Here is a 12,028-nt window from a genome sequence, read left to right as displayed (position 1 = left end):
TGATGAAGGAAGTCAGTTCCGACTGAAAACATCTGTCGCAAATACCACCAAGACAAGTGTCCCCTCTGGCTCACTTCAAACTCACCTCCAAAGCTGGCTCCAGTATCCCCCTCTCTGAGGAGCTGCTTCTGACCCCTACTATTGAGTTTGCTCTGCACCAGTATAAACTCATCTCCATCACCCCTTCTTACATGTGTTGTAATAATCCAGTTCCTCGCCCCCAAAAGATATGAACAGTACTAGGGGTGAGACCTGTCTGTTTCCTCTTCATACTCAGGGCCCAGCCCAGGGCCTGCAATGGGACGGATACTCACAGAAATACTGGTTCCCAGGCACCAACTTGGGAGGGCTGGGGTAGTCAGATAGAAAGAGTATATGCCAACCTTGAAAATGTCTAGCTCGGAGGACCACCAGGGGGTGGGGGGCCGGTGTTTCTTGTCATGATATTATCTGCCAGTCCAGAACCCAGGAGGACGAGGCCCCAGCCTATGAGAAGGTGCATGGTCTTAAATGAGAGACAGAAGCAGGGCTGCTCCTTACATCAGCTGCCCATTGGGAGAGGGACATGCCACTGGAGTGGGCCAGGCGGCTTGTCTGGGCATGGCACCCAGCAAGCGCTTGAGAAATGTTTGTGAAATTGAACGGAACAAACTGAAAAATGCTGGCTATTTGTTCCTCTGGCTGCATAGAAGCCAGCTCCCCTCTGGGGGCATTCTGCAAGCAAATTATCTCAGGACATGGCCTGTTTCCTCTAATGAGGCTTCTCCCCTTTGCAGCTCAGCTCCCAGGAGTGTGGGAAGGGGGGCAGTGTGCAGAGCCAACCCCAGTGGCCTGCACGAAGGTAGCACACACAGCGCTCCTCCCGAAAGGGTGTGGGCAGCACCTACCACCACCCCAGGCAGGGGGATGGTCACAAGGCCCAGGAATTTGAGCAAAGCAGCACCTCCACCACAGGCCCCTCTGGGGAGGAATGGAAGAAGGAAGCTGGGAGTCGTGCTGAGTTATGTAACCAGCTTCCTCAGAGGCAGAGGCCCTGGTGTGTCACAGCCCAGCCCTTTGGGGAGAGGCTGGGGGAGGGGGAGGTGGCTTTCTTCCTTGTCTCCGCTGCCTGTCCTCCAGACGTTGGCAGACCTTTGTGGCAGGCACTGCTTTCCAAGCGCCCCAGCTCCAAGGAGGCTCCACCCGCCTAGGGGTTGGGTACCAAAAAGGGCTGTTGTTGTCCGAGTATGTGAAACAAGTGGCCTGCTGGCTTCCGTTACAGAAAACCAGGCTCTGGGCTCTTCATTGGCACCTCAGGGCAAGGACGAAGGGAGAGAAGCCTGGTCCTCCACAATGCCCACCCGTGCCCTGGCTTCCTGCCCCACATTCTCCCCACTTCCTCCTAGAGAATCTGCTATGGGTGAGGGGCCAAAAGGGAGGGGGCCCAGATTGCCCCAGCACCACAGGGCTCCTCCCTGCCTAGCACTGGGCAATCTCACTTCCCTTTCCTGCCATCATATGAGCTTCTCTTCTGGCCCAAAGCAGCCCCCGCCCCCACACACCTCGCTGTGTGCACAGTCCAGGGCAGGCCAGAGGAGGCAGGGATGCAGGAGAGATGGGGTCAGAGACAGAAAAGCTGAGATCCACTCTAGGTCTTGAATAATAACAATGATTTGTTCTTATCAAGTCCTTACTCTCTCTGCCCCGCCACCACCTGCAGTGGGTGATACCATTCTGGCGCTCAGACTTGAAGAACTTCACCCAAGCTCTTGGAGATTGGGAGCAATACTGCTGGACAGTAAAGCCAAGTCTGTCTGACAAATCCATGCTCCAAACCTCGTGGCTCCACCTTCAGAGAGCCCCATCCTCACATGCCTGGGGTTGCTACTTGAGAAATTCCTAGACTGATGGAAAAGACACTGTGCAGCCTTACATGGTCTCTCACTGAGGACACTAGCTTGCTAGGACAGTCAGGAGGACAGGCAGGGACAGGACCTGACAGAGGCTGAGGGCTTGCCCGCTGCCACCAGTCATCCCTTCGGATGAACCTACAGCAAGTCAGTCTCAGGCTAGATGTCTGCCCCTTCCAGAGGGCAGGGCTGCTAGAGGCCAAGCTGAAACACAGCCTGCCCTCTGTTGATGTCTTCTCCCCTTCCAGCTCTAGAGGCAAGAAAGAAAGTTCCTAGAAACCTTCTGGGCCAATGCCTCCCTTACTTCCTGCTTGACACATGGAGAAACTGAGGCCCAAAGAAGCAAAGCAGCTCTTCCATGGTATCACAAGGACAGTGAAGAAGTGGGGTCCTGTCTCCCAGGCCAGAGTCCCTGCCCCTGAGTCATGTCCCTTGGGTGCTGCCCCCGTAGAGCACCCCCTCTCATCCATCTGTCTGTCTCTCTCTCCCTGCTCTCCCGGCTTCTTGCTTCCTTTTCCCAGCTCTGCTCTGCAGGCCCTGCATTGCATCCCTCTCCTTCTCACGTCTCTCTGAGCCTCACCACTCCCACCTCCTTTCCATCCACTCCTCGGGGCCAAGAAGCAATTCTTGGGTGGTTTAATTAGCTGATTATGACCTCAGCCTGCTGGATGCAATGCCTAGAACTCTGTCCCCAGTAATTAGGTGGGTTCTGAGTACTTGCCCAGTGGAAGCCAATGGGGAGTTCTGTGCTCTCCAGCTGCATAAAGAGTTCCTTGATCACCAGTGGGTCATTGGAAGCCATGGTCCCCTCCTCAGGCCAGGTGAAACCACACTGAATATGCGGTAGCCAGATCCACATGTCCATCCTAAAAGGGGACTCCCCACTCTCCTGTGCCACTGCCTGGACCCAGGAAAGGCTCAGTAATGTCTAAGGATGGGGATGGTGAATGGAGCCCATCCTCTGGGGGGTGGGGGGGAGGGGCAAGAAAGGATGGCTCCATGGCTGGGGCACTTATCTAAGAAGTAGGATTTGGACAAGCAGAGAGACATGAAGACGGCATTTTAGATGCAGAGAGCAGCAGGAGCAAAGGCACAGAGGCTGGAATGAGCCACCACCCCCCTTGCTAGGGAGCTCTGGCTGTCAGAAAACACATTCTCCTAACAAGGTAAAGCTGCTCAACCAGTGACCTCCGCCCTGTGGGTCACAAAGAATAATTTAATACCTATGGCTCTAGGCCACCTTTAGATAGTTCAAAATCAGCACTGATGCCCCATTGTCTGCCACAAGCACACTGCTCCCCCACCCCCCAAGTATATCTTTTCCCAGTAAAACACCTACATTCAGCCTCCTTTGCTGAACAAATGTTTACGGAGCTTAGTGCCATGCCAGGTCTGCACAGGTGTTAGGGACAACAGACTTAGGCCAAGTGCCTTTGGCCTCACAGAGAAGACATCACAAGTGTGCAAATAACCAGGACCCACGCACAGAGGGAGGGGTCGGTGCTGCAGAGGAAGAGAATGGCACAAAAAGTCACAAGGCACTTGGAGATCAGGGAGGGCTTCCCAGAGGAGGAGGCTACATGTGATCCAGTCCTTAAAAGACAGGAAGGGAGTTGTGTGAAGTCAGGTCACCACCCGTGTACTGAGGGCCAACGATAAAACAGGCTTGTGCTGAGCCCTTTGGGGCCTCAAAAGTGAATCAAACAGGGTCCCTCCCTTGGGGAGCTCATAGCCTGGAGAGGGAGGCAGACCCAGTGAGAGGTCATCCAAGAGCTAACCTCACATAACACTGCCCTTGTGCCCAGGACTGTCTCCAAGCCTTACCTATTTTAACTCATTTAATCCTCATGAAAACCCACTGTGCAGGCACTATTACTATCCTGTTTTATTGATGAGGGAGCTACAGCAGAGAAAGGGTTAAATAATTAGGGCAGGTCACCCAGCTGGTAAGTGGCAGAGCTGGCATTTGAAACCAGGAAATCTGGTTCTTGTTAGAGCATACTCAGTATGTTAATCAGCCTCTAATCTATGCTAATCAGATCACAGAGGGGGCTGTGGCCATCCAAAGGAGGGTGTCCATAAGGAGGGAACCGCCTAGGCAGAGAGAATGAAGCCTTCCAGGACGTGCAGACCTCTGCAGGTGCTTTGAGAGGTGGAAGGCTGCTGAGAGGCGAGGACCTGAGGGAGACAGCACGACCCTCACTACCCAGACCCTGCTCCCCGGCAATCTCAACCCCCTGGTCTGTGGCAGAGGCCTGCGCTGCCCAATTCCCCGCTTCTGATCCTACAGAAGAAAGGTCACCCTGAAACTAATAGAACACAGGAAAGGGGTGACTTAGCCAAAAGGGCCTCACACAGGCTGGCTGATTCGGCTTCCATAGGGACACGAAGACCCAGAGAGGGTAATGTCCTGCCCAAGGTCACACTGCAAATGAGTCAGCATTGGCGCACACCTCTGGGACCCTCCTGAGAAGGTGCATCCCAGATGTCCATTCCCCACCCTCTCCCCTGGCCCTCTGCCAAAATGCACCCATGCCCATTGACTGCCCAGGCTGGGAGGAGGGGATGCAGCTGCCAAAGAAAAAGCGTGCAGCTTCTCTCAGTGCACCCAGAGGCTCAGGGCCAGTATGGGAGGGACTTCCTGCCTCATCCTCTTTAGTCTCTGGGCCTCTGGGTGCACTCAGAGAGAGAAGCTGCATCCTGCACCACCACTGAACAGCTCAGATCTGGAGTGAGGAGTCCCACCTCCTGCTGGCCTGCTGTCAGCTACATTGCCCCACTTTGCTCCAGGCTCTTTAGATCCCTGTCCAGGTATAGCAGGTCCCGGCTATGGTCTTAGCCAGGCTCAGCCCAGACCTAGGCAGAGGGAAAGCTGCTCAATTGCTGTGGTGACTTCAGTCACACAGAACTCCAGGAACCTGTCTGGTCCAGTCCCTGGGCCCCAACTTCCTGGGGACCTCGTCTGGCACCAGGTTTCCTGAGAAGGAACAAGCAGTTCCTCTAAAGTGGGACTAAAGATGGGCCCATCCCAGGAAGGAGGAGGTGCGTTGCCAGAGAGATGACCCTGCCAGGGCCCCTTGGGGGATGGGGGGGGTGAGGACAACAGTGTCCTTTGTTCCCCTCTCAAAAGCAGCCACCCTATCCTACCCCACCCCCTCTGTTCTACACCCCCTACTAGGACACAAGCCTCCCCTGGGGCAGGACCTGTCCGGTAACAGGAGGGAGGAAGGGTGCCCAGGAACCATCAGGGACAATACCTGTTCTAATCCACAGGTCACGCTGCAGACATGCCCACCTCAGGAGAGATGTAGGCGCTATGGATCCCACCTGCAGAAGTCTGTCTCATAGAGGAGAAACAGACTTCGCTCGCCGGAACCCCATTCTGATAAGGGTGGTACACCCCCACCCTCAGAACTTCCAACCTGATGGAGGAGACCCCCCAGCACCCAGTCTAATGTGGGAAGCATGACTTCCACTCTTAGGATTCCCCAGTGGGTTAGACCTGATTTCAGCACTTGGGGAGCTCCTAGACTGATAGCAGAAGCAAAAAGAGAGGGAGTTCAGTCCAGTCAACAAATCCCTGCCAGACAACTCCTATGGACCAGACCCAGAGGTAAATAACGGACCAGCAAAGAGCAAACAGAAATAGTCCCAAACCACAAGGAGCTCACCTGCTGGGGAACAAAGACACGTGGGGTATGGATACAGGAGTGAGAAAGTGCCTTGAAACGCACCCACCCCAGCACCCAAGGCCCTCTCACCAGGGCTGCCACCTCCCTCGGCAGCCTCACCCCTCACATCCATGCATCACATTCATGCATCCGCATCTACTATCTGCACTTTGGCATCGGCTCTTCCTTCTGTCTAGACCACCTAAGCCTTCTTCCTGCTCTAGGACCCAGCTCAGGGGGCACCTCCTTCAGGAAGCCTTCCCCAAGACCCGTAGCCTGAGTCAGATGCCCGTCTTTCAGGAGCCAGAACACACATACGTCCCCTGTGACCAGTTCACACGCCCTCCATGTCCCTCCAGGCCCTCGGCTGAGCCTCACACTCCAGGTCCCCACACTGCAGAGCCCAGCCTCACACCCTTCCTCCAAGAGGCTCACCCCACTGCCAGGCATGGAGAAGAGCAGGCTTCTCCCCTTCTCCTCTGCCCCTGGACCTAGCTTTGTCCTCATCACTCCATCAAATTCCCTCATCAAGTCACCAGCCACTGCCTTCTGGCTAAATCCCAGGGGTCTTTTTCCAGCTTGCCCTCTGTTAGTCCTTCCCTGCTTCTTTGGCTCCCAGGACACAGCCTCCCTTGTGTCCTCCCTCCTTTCTCCACCCTCAGCCATGGGTACTCTCCAAGGCCCCAGCTGTCTCCAACCGTCCTCTCTTCATAGGCCACACTTCACTTTCTCCCTGTGCCATGTTATCTACACTCCCCTAGTCAACTACCATCTCTAAACAAAAGACTTTCAAATCCCCACCTCCCACCTTCATCCTTACCCGCCCCCCACCCCCAGATCCTGACTTACCTCTGCACAAGTCCCCCTACATCTTCCTCAACTTCTAGTCTGGCTTCCTGCCCAGCTCTTTACCCCCTGCAGGCCTCATGAGATGGTCAGCATGGTCACTCTGGCAATTGTGGAGCATGTCCCGATGGAGGCCAGGAAGCTCCTCGGGGCAGGCTGACCCTCAGCTTATTGTTCTTCCATGGCCCAGCCCTGAGATCTGGCCAGCCCACAACTCAGGACCCCTGAACCCATGCTTCAACCTCGGGCACGGAGGCCCAAACTTGGAATGAAGAGAGCCATGCAGACATCTGAAGCCCAGAGGCTGGCCTAGAATCAGGGACCGGAGTCGATGGGTCAGGCTCTACTTCTCTTCCCAGCAGCCCAAGTGACCCTGGCCAAAGCCACAGGACTTCCCCACGTTCTAGCCAAGATGGGTCACACAGAGCTTAACTGCCAAGAGAGACAACAGCCAAGGCTCACAGAGAGCTGGTGATTACGTGTCCTCATGACATACGCCCTCCTCCGCCGCCAAAAAAGAAGAGTTCATAAACATTTGTAGGAAAGGAAAATCCATTCCACTCCATTGCCTTTCAGGAAGTCCCTCCTGTTATCTAACAGCAAGAAGCAGAAGGGAGGCACAACTTGAGGACAGGGCTGCCAGGGAGATGGGGGAGGCCCTCTGTCAGCCAGACAAGCTCCCTCCCTCTGAGTGAAAGGATGGAGCAGCAGAGGCGCTTTGTGGGCAGACAGGCCTGGGTTCAGAAGTTCACTGGCTGAATGCAGTGGATCAATTATTTAATCTCTCCTAATCTGTTTCCTCATCTGTGAAATGGGAACAACAGTCCCTTAATAGGATCATTGGGAGAATCAAATGAGATCATGCGTGTAACTCCTGACACACCAGATACCCAACCAGTGAGACTAAGAAGCTCCACCACCTTATTCATGTTTCTCAATTCCATCCTCTCCACAGCCTTGGTTCTGAGCTCGCCTTCTCTCAGGCTCCTCCTCAGCCTCCTCACAGGTCTGCCTGCTTCCAGGCCAGCTCCTCCCATCCACCCTCCTTGCCACTGCCAAAGGCCCCCCTCTGAAATGCAGATGTGCTCCCATCCCTCCCCTCCTCACACTCCTCTCTGAATCACCATCAACTTCTGGACAAACTCTCTCCTCAGCTTGACATTCCAGGCTGTTGATGACTGGCCCGTGTTTACGTCGTAGGGCTCACCCAGCATCCCCAGCCCATCTCGCAGGCTGCACATGTTGCTTCATGCTTCCAAAGCTGCACATTCTGCACCCTCTGCCAGGAATGATGTCCCTAACCCTACCCCCTTGGCCTCCTCACCCTTCCAGATTAAGCTCAGGAGCTCCAATGTTACCTCCTTTCCAGGGAAGCTTCCCTTACTGTGCCCCCACCGGGACTTGTTTGGGGACTCCTCCTTAGCCTCCCACAGCACGTCACTCTGCATTATAATCACCTGCTCTGCTCTAAATCCTTTGGGGACTGAGTGGAGCTATGCATCTTGAACCCCCAGCCCCTGGCACTCAGTCAACATTTGTGGAACGGATGTATGATTGTTCCCAGAGCACCTTGTTAGAACAGTCAGCATACGTGTACTACTTGCCCCGTAATGAGTCTTATCAGGTATTTAGCTCAGCCCTTCTTTCCCCCTCGACCCCAGAAGTTCCTAGAGGGCAGTGACAGTTTCTGACTAATTCCCTTTATCACTTTCATATTGTGGGTGCAAATCCAGGCCCAGAGATAAACATGATGACCCTTAGAATATTGGATGTTTGTCTGAGATAAAGCAGAGTCCCAAGGCTTTCAAACAAGGAAAGATACAGCCCATTATTGATTTTGCCTTTCTCTTCCAAATTACTCAGGAAACCTGCCTAGAAAGGAGAGGGAGGCCTCCTGGGGCTACAGGAAAGACAGAGGGGAGCAGGGCTACCCTTGGGTGGAGTGTAGCCACGCCTGGGCTCCAGATTCAGGCAGTACCTCTTCCCCTGCCAAGTGAATTCAGTACACACAAGGAGAGCCCTGAAAATGTTAAGTATTAATAGCTCCAATTTACAGATGGGAAAACTAAGGTCCAGAAAGGTGAAGACAATAGCCCAAGGTCCCCCAGGGACTTAGAGACAGAGCAGGGGGAATCATGGGAAAGGCTCTGGCCCCAAGGATAGGGTCTCTAATAGGTGCCTCACTGCTCATGGTGTCCCCATCCTGCTGACAACCCATGGCAACAGGGGACCAATGACATTCCTCCCCAAGTCACAGAGAGGCAAGCCAAGGCCCAAGAGGGGCTGAGTCACCGTGATAGCGAAGCAGCACAGGAGGAATAAAAGAGAGGAAGGGCTCCTGACTCCCTGCAGGGGAAAAAGTCAAACCTCACAGTCAGGTTGATCTTGGCTTTGGGGAACATAGATGTGGTGGAGGAGAGAGAGTCACACATCCTCCCTCCTGCAGAAGACAGAGACCTGGCTCACAGTGCTGGCCAGCCGGCTGCAATGGGGACTAGCCATCAAGGTACATGCAGACGACTCACGATCTTCTGAAGCCTCCCCCACCAGTCTGGGCCTCCCACACAGAGCAGGGCACCCCACCCAGGCCTGCAACCCAGGGCCCACAGGGGCTGGCAGTATCCAAGGGCAAGTCACAGAGAAACTGACCGAGTGGGCTCTAGCCTCGGCCCTGCTTCAGACCCTTCCTGACTTTAAGCAAGTCAGGTAACCTCTCTGAGCTCTGGTTCCTCTTGAGGGAAACGGGGAAGAGGAAAATTAGCCTCCTTGAAGAGCTGTCAGGAGAATGGTTGGGAAGCGTTTCTAAACCTTCGGAACACAAGTTACCTCTGAGCCTCGATTTCCATTTCCAATTTCGGAAAATGGAAATAATCTCTGGAGAACCTTTCTCATGCTGTTGAGAGAGTGTGTCAGATGGCAATGGGTGTGACATTGCTTTGTCAGTGGTCGCAAAACGTGATGACCTCTGGGGCCATTTCTCCCTCGTCTATTAGTTCCTTCAGGACACATCTTTGATCCCGACAGTATTTCTAATGCACAGCAGGGGCTCGACAAATAATTATTGGAAGCAAGAAGTGACCGAGGGAGGGTGGAGAAAGGGAAGAGAGGGGGGGAGTGGAGCACAAGGATAGGAGACAGGAAAGAAAGGAAAAATGAAAAAGAGGGGGTTGTAGAAGGTGTAAGAGGAAAGAGAACTTGAGGAAGTGGGTAAACTGAAGGGGCAGATCTAAAGTGCCTGACTAGGGCTGTCCCCAGGGGCTGCCCTGCCCCAGCCCTCCCCCCCCCTTTTGTCCCAGTTTCCCATTTCAGAGGCAAAGCCTCTCCCTTTCTGAGTTAGGGAAGGTTCCTAAGAAGATAGGAGCGCCTCTCCCCACCCCAGCTCAAAACAGATCCGAGCCAGGCCCTGAGGCCTGGGGAGGTCAGACAGAGGAAAAGGAAATCAGTGGATGGGATGCGGTTTTCCCAGGCTCCAGGGGGGCCTCCCACCCTGTGTAATATGTGTGTGTTTCCACTCCTTGCCACGTGAGGACTGGAGTGAGTGTGTCAGCAGCCCAAGGTCTGTTAGTTTGTCACCCTGGGGTACCAGTCTGTGAGGGCATTAGTCTGGTTTGTGTCCGTGGGGGGTCAGTGTCAGTGTGGTTTTGCTAACAATGTGTTAGTGAGATAAGTGCCAGCACAAGGGTTCATGTCGATAAGGGTGACAACACGTGTGTGCCAGAGTGAGTGAAAGTGACAGTGCATGTGTATCAGTGTAGACCAACATGTATGTGCTAGCATGAAGGTGTGTGAGAGTTGATGTGTGTTGGAGTGTGACATGACTGTCAGCTAGCATGTGTTGACAAGTGTGTACCCGTGTGTGACAGTGTGTCACTGTATGTGATGAGTGTGAGCCAGCATGAGCGTGCCCATGGATGAGTGTGCCCGTGTGTCCAAAGGACCGTGTGTACCACTGTGTGTCAACCTGCCCCTGTGTGTCTCTGCTGCTGCTGGCTGGGAGTGTGTGTGTGTGTGTGTGTGTGTGTGTGTGTGTGTGTGTGTCGGCGCTGAGGAGCCAGGAGCCTGATGGGGCGGCCGGTCCTCTTCTCTTGGTACCCGTGCCCACGGCCCTGCCAGCGACCACACGGAGACCGCTGGGGAGAGGAGAGCCTAGTGCCTCCCGAGCCAGGCGTTGGGGGTCCTGATGTGACCACGAACGCAGGGCCAGAACGCGGATTAGAACCCCTGGCCGTGCCCTCGCCCAGCTCGCCCCCACGCGCACCGGGCTGGACTGCCGCCTGCACTCACCGCGTCCCTTTGTCGCCCATGGTCCGCGGCGGCCGCAGGGAGGTCCGCGGCGTCAGCACCCAGGCTGGAAAATCCCCGGCCCGCAGGAGGAGCGGGGCCAGCCGGCTCTGGCTGCCTGCTCCGCCTCCTCCGCTCTCCCGCCGCCGCCACTGCCCCCGCCCGGGTCCACGCCCGCCGCCTGCCAGCGCCCAGGCCGCGGCCAGGGGCGTGGAGCAGTGCGGGGAGTGTGCGTGTGTGTCTGTGTGTGTGTGCGCGTGTCTGTGTGCGCGCGCGCCGCCCAGCGAGCTGCCAGGGCAGGGCAGCCGGACACTACAGGGCCCGCAGAGTATTTGGGGGTTCGCCCGCGCGCGCGTGTGTGTGTGTGTGTGTGTGTGTGTGTGTGCACGTGAGGGCACACGAGCGGGAGGGTATTCGTGCGGGAGTGTGCCGGCGCGGGTACGTGTGCACGCCGCGTGCGCGGGACGATTAGGAGAGTATTTGTGCAGATGAAGCTGTGTGCACGTCTTTGTGCAGCTGTGCGTGTGTGCAGACGCACTCCCCCACGCACGCTGGGGACAGCCTTTGTGTGTGCGGGCAGGTGAAAGCCTAGAGTCTACCCTGGCGGTGCCCCTGGTGGGGTAGGGGTGGGGTAGGTGTGAGACTCCAGGTGCCTGGCAAGGCCTTCACCCTCTGCTCAACCCTCCCCCTACCCCAACTCCCCGCCCTTCTGGAGAGAGAACACCCAACCACCCAACAGGGACAGGAAACCAGAGTGGAGAGGGCTGGGGAAGAGTGTCTACATGGGGGAACTGATGAGGATGGGAGGGGGACCCGAGGGAGTGGGGGCAGCGGTAGTGGCAGCCCCGGAAGAGGAAGCAGTGAGAAGAGGAGATAAGGAAGGGGCATAGGGCTGGTATGCTACAGCCTCAGAGGCTAGCTTGGCAGGGTAGCATGATGAGAAGCGCCCTGGCCCAGCTCCTCGCCTGCAGTGGGTAACCCTGGACACCACCCCTCTCAGAACCAATCTCCAAACACATAACGTGCGAGACTAATACCAGCTTGCAGAATTGGTCATAGGTGTTTGCTGGTCTTCCCTGAGTGCCTGACACATAGTAGGTGCCTAGTACAGGTTAGCTCCTCTCCCTGCAGGCCTCTTGGCGTCCTGAGAAATCCTGGCTGGAACCCTGCTTTGTCTGAGGTCCCTTCCTGCGTTGCAGATAGTGGCCGAGTGTGAGGTCTTTCACTATTGGGATTTGGCTAATTGGCCCTGATAGGTCCCTAATCTTGGAGTATTAATGGGAGGAAAGGAAACTATTATTTACTCCGATGTGATTGTGGGTCTGTAAACATCTCCTGTAA

General features: G+C 55.4%; 1 protein-coding gene across 2 annotated transcripts in view; it reads right to left on the bottom strand.

Annotated features, from left to right (window-relative positions):
- ARRB1 (arrestin beta 1) overlaps positions 1 to 10,998 on the bottom strand; it is a 71,488-nt gene extending 60,490 nt beyond the window's left edge. The window contains exon 1 of one of the 2 annotated variants that reach the window (XM_019726468.3): positions 10,691 to 10,998. In XM_019726468.3, the coding sequence (XP_019582027.1) occupies positions 10,691 to 10,710 (20 nt within the window). In that variant the 5' untranslated portion in view covers positions 10,711 to 10,998. The remainder of the gene's footprint in view (positions 1 to 10,690) is intronic. The other variant, XM_074335761.2, reaches the window with a different exon arrangement.
- Between the last annotated feature and the right edge of the window lie 1,030 nt (positions 10,999 to 12,028).

Source organism: Rhinolophus sinicus, chromosome 14, assembly GCF_057876585.1.
Source record: "Rhinolophus sinicus isolate RSI-liver-muscle chromosome 14, RSI-T2T, whole genome shotgun sequence".
Taxonomy (NCBI): domain Eukaryota; kingdom Metazoa; phylum Chordata; class Mammalia; order Chiroptera; family Rhinolophidae; genus Rhinolophus; species Rhinolophus sinicus.
Note: the sequence above shows the minus strand (reverse complement) of the source record. Positions and strands in the feature narration are given on the sequence as shown.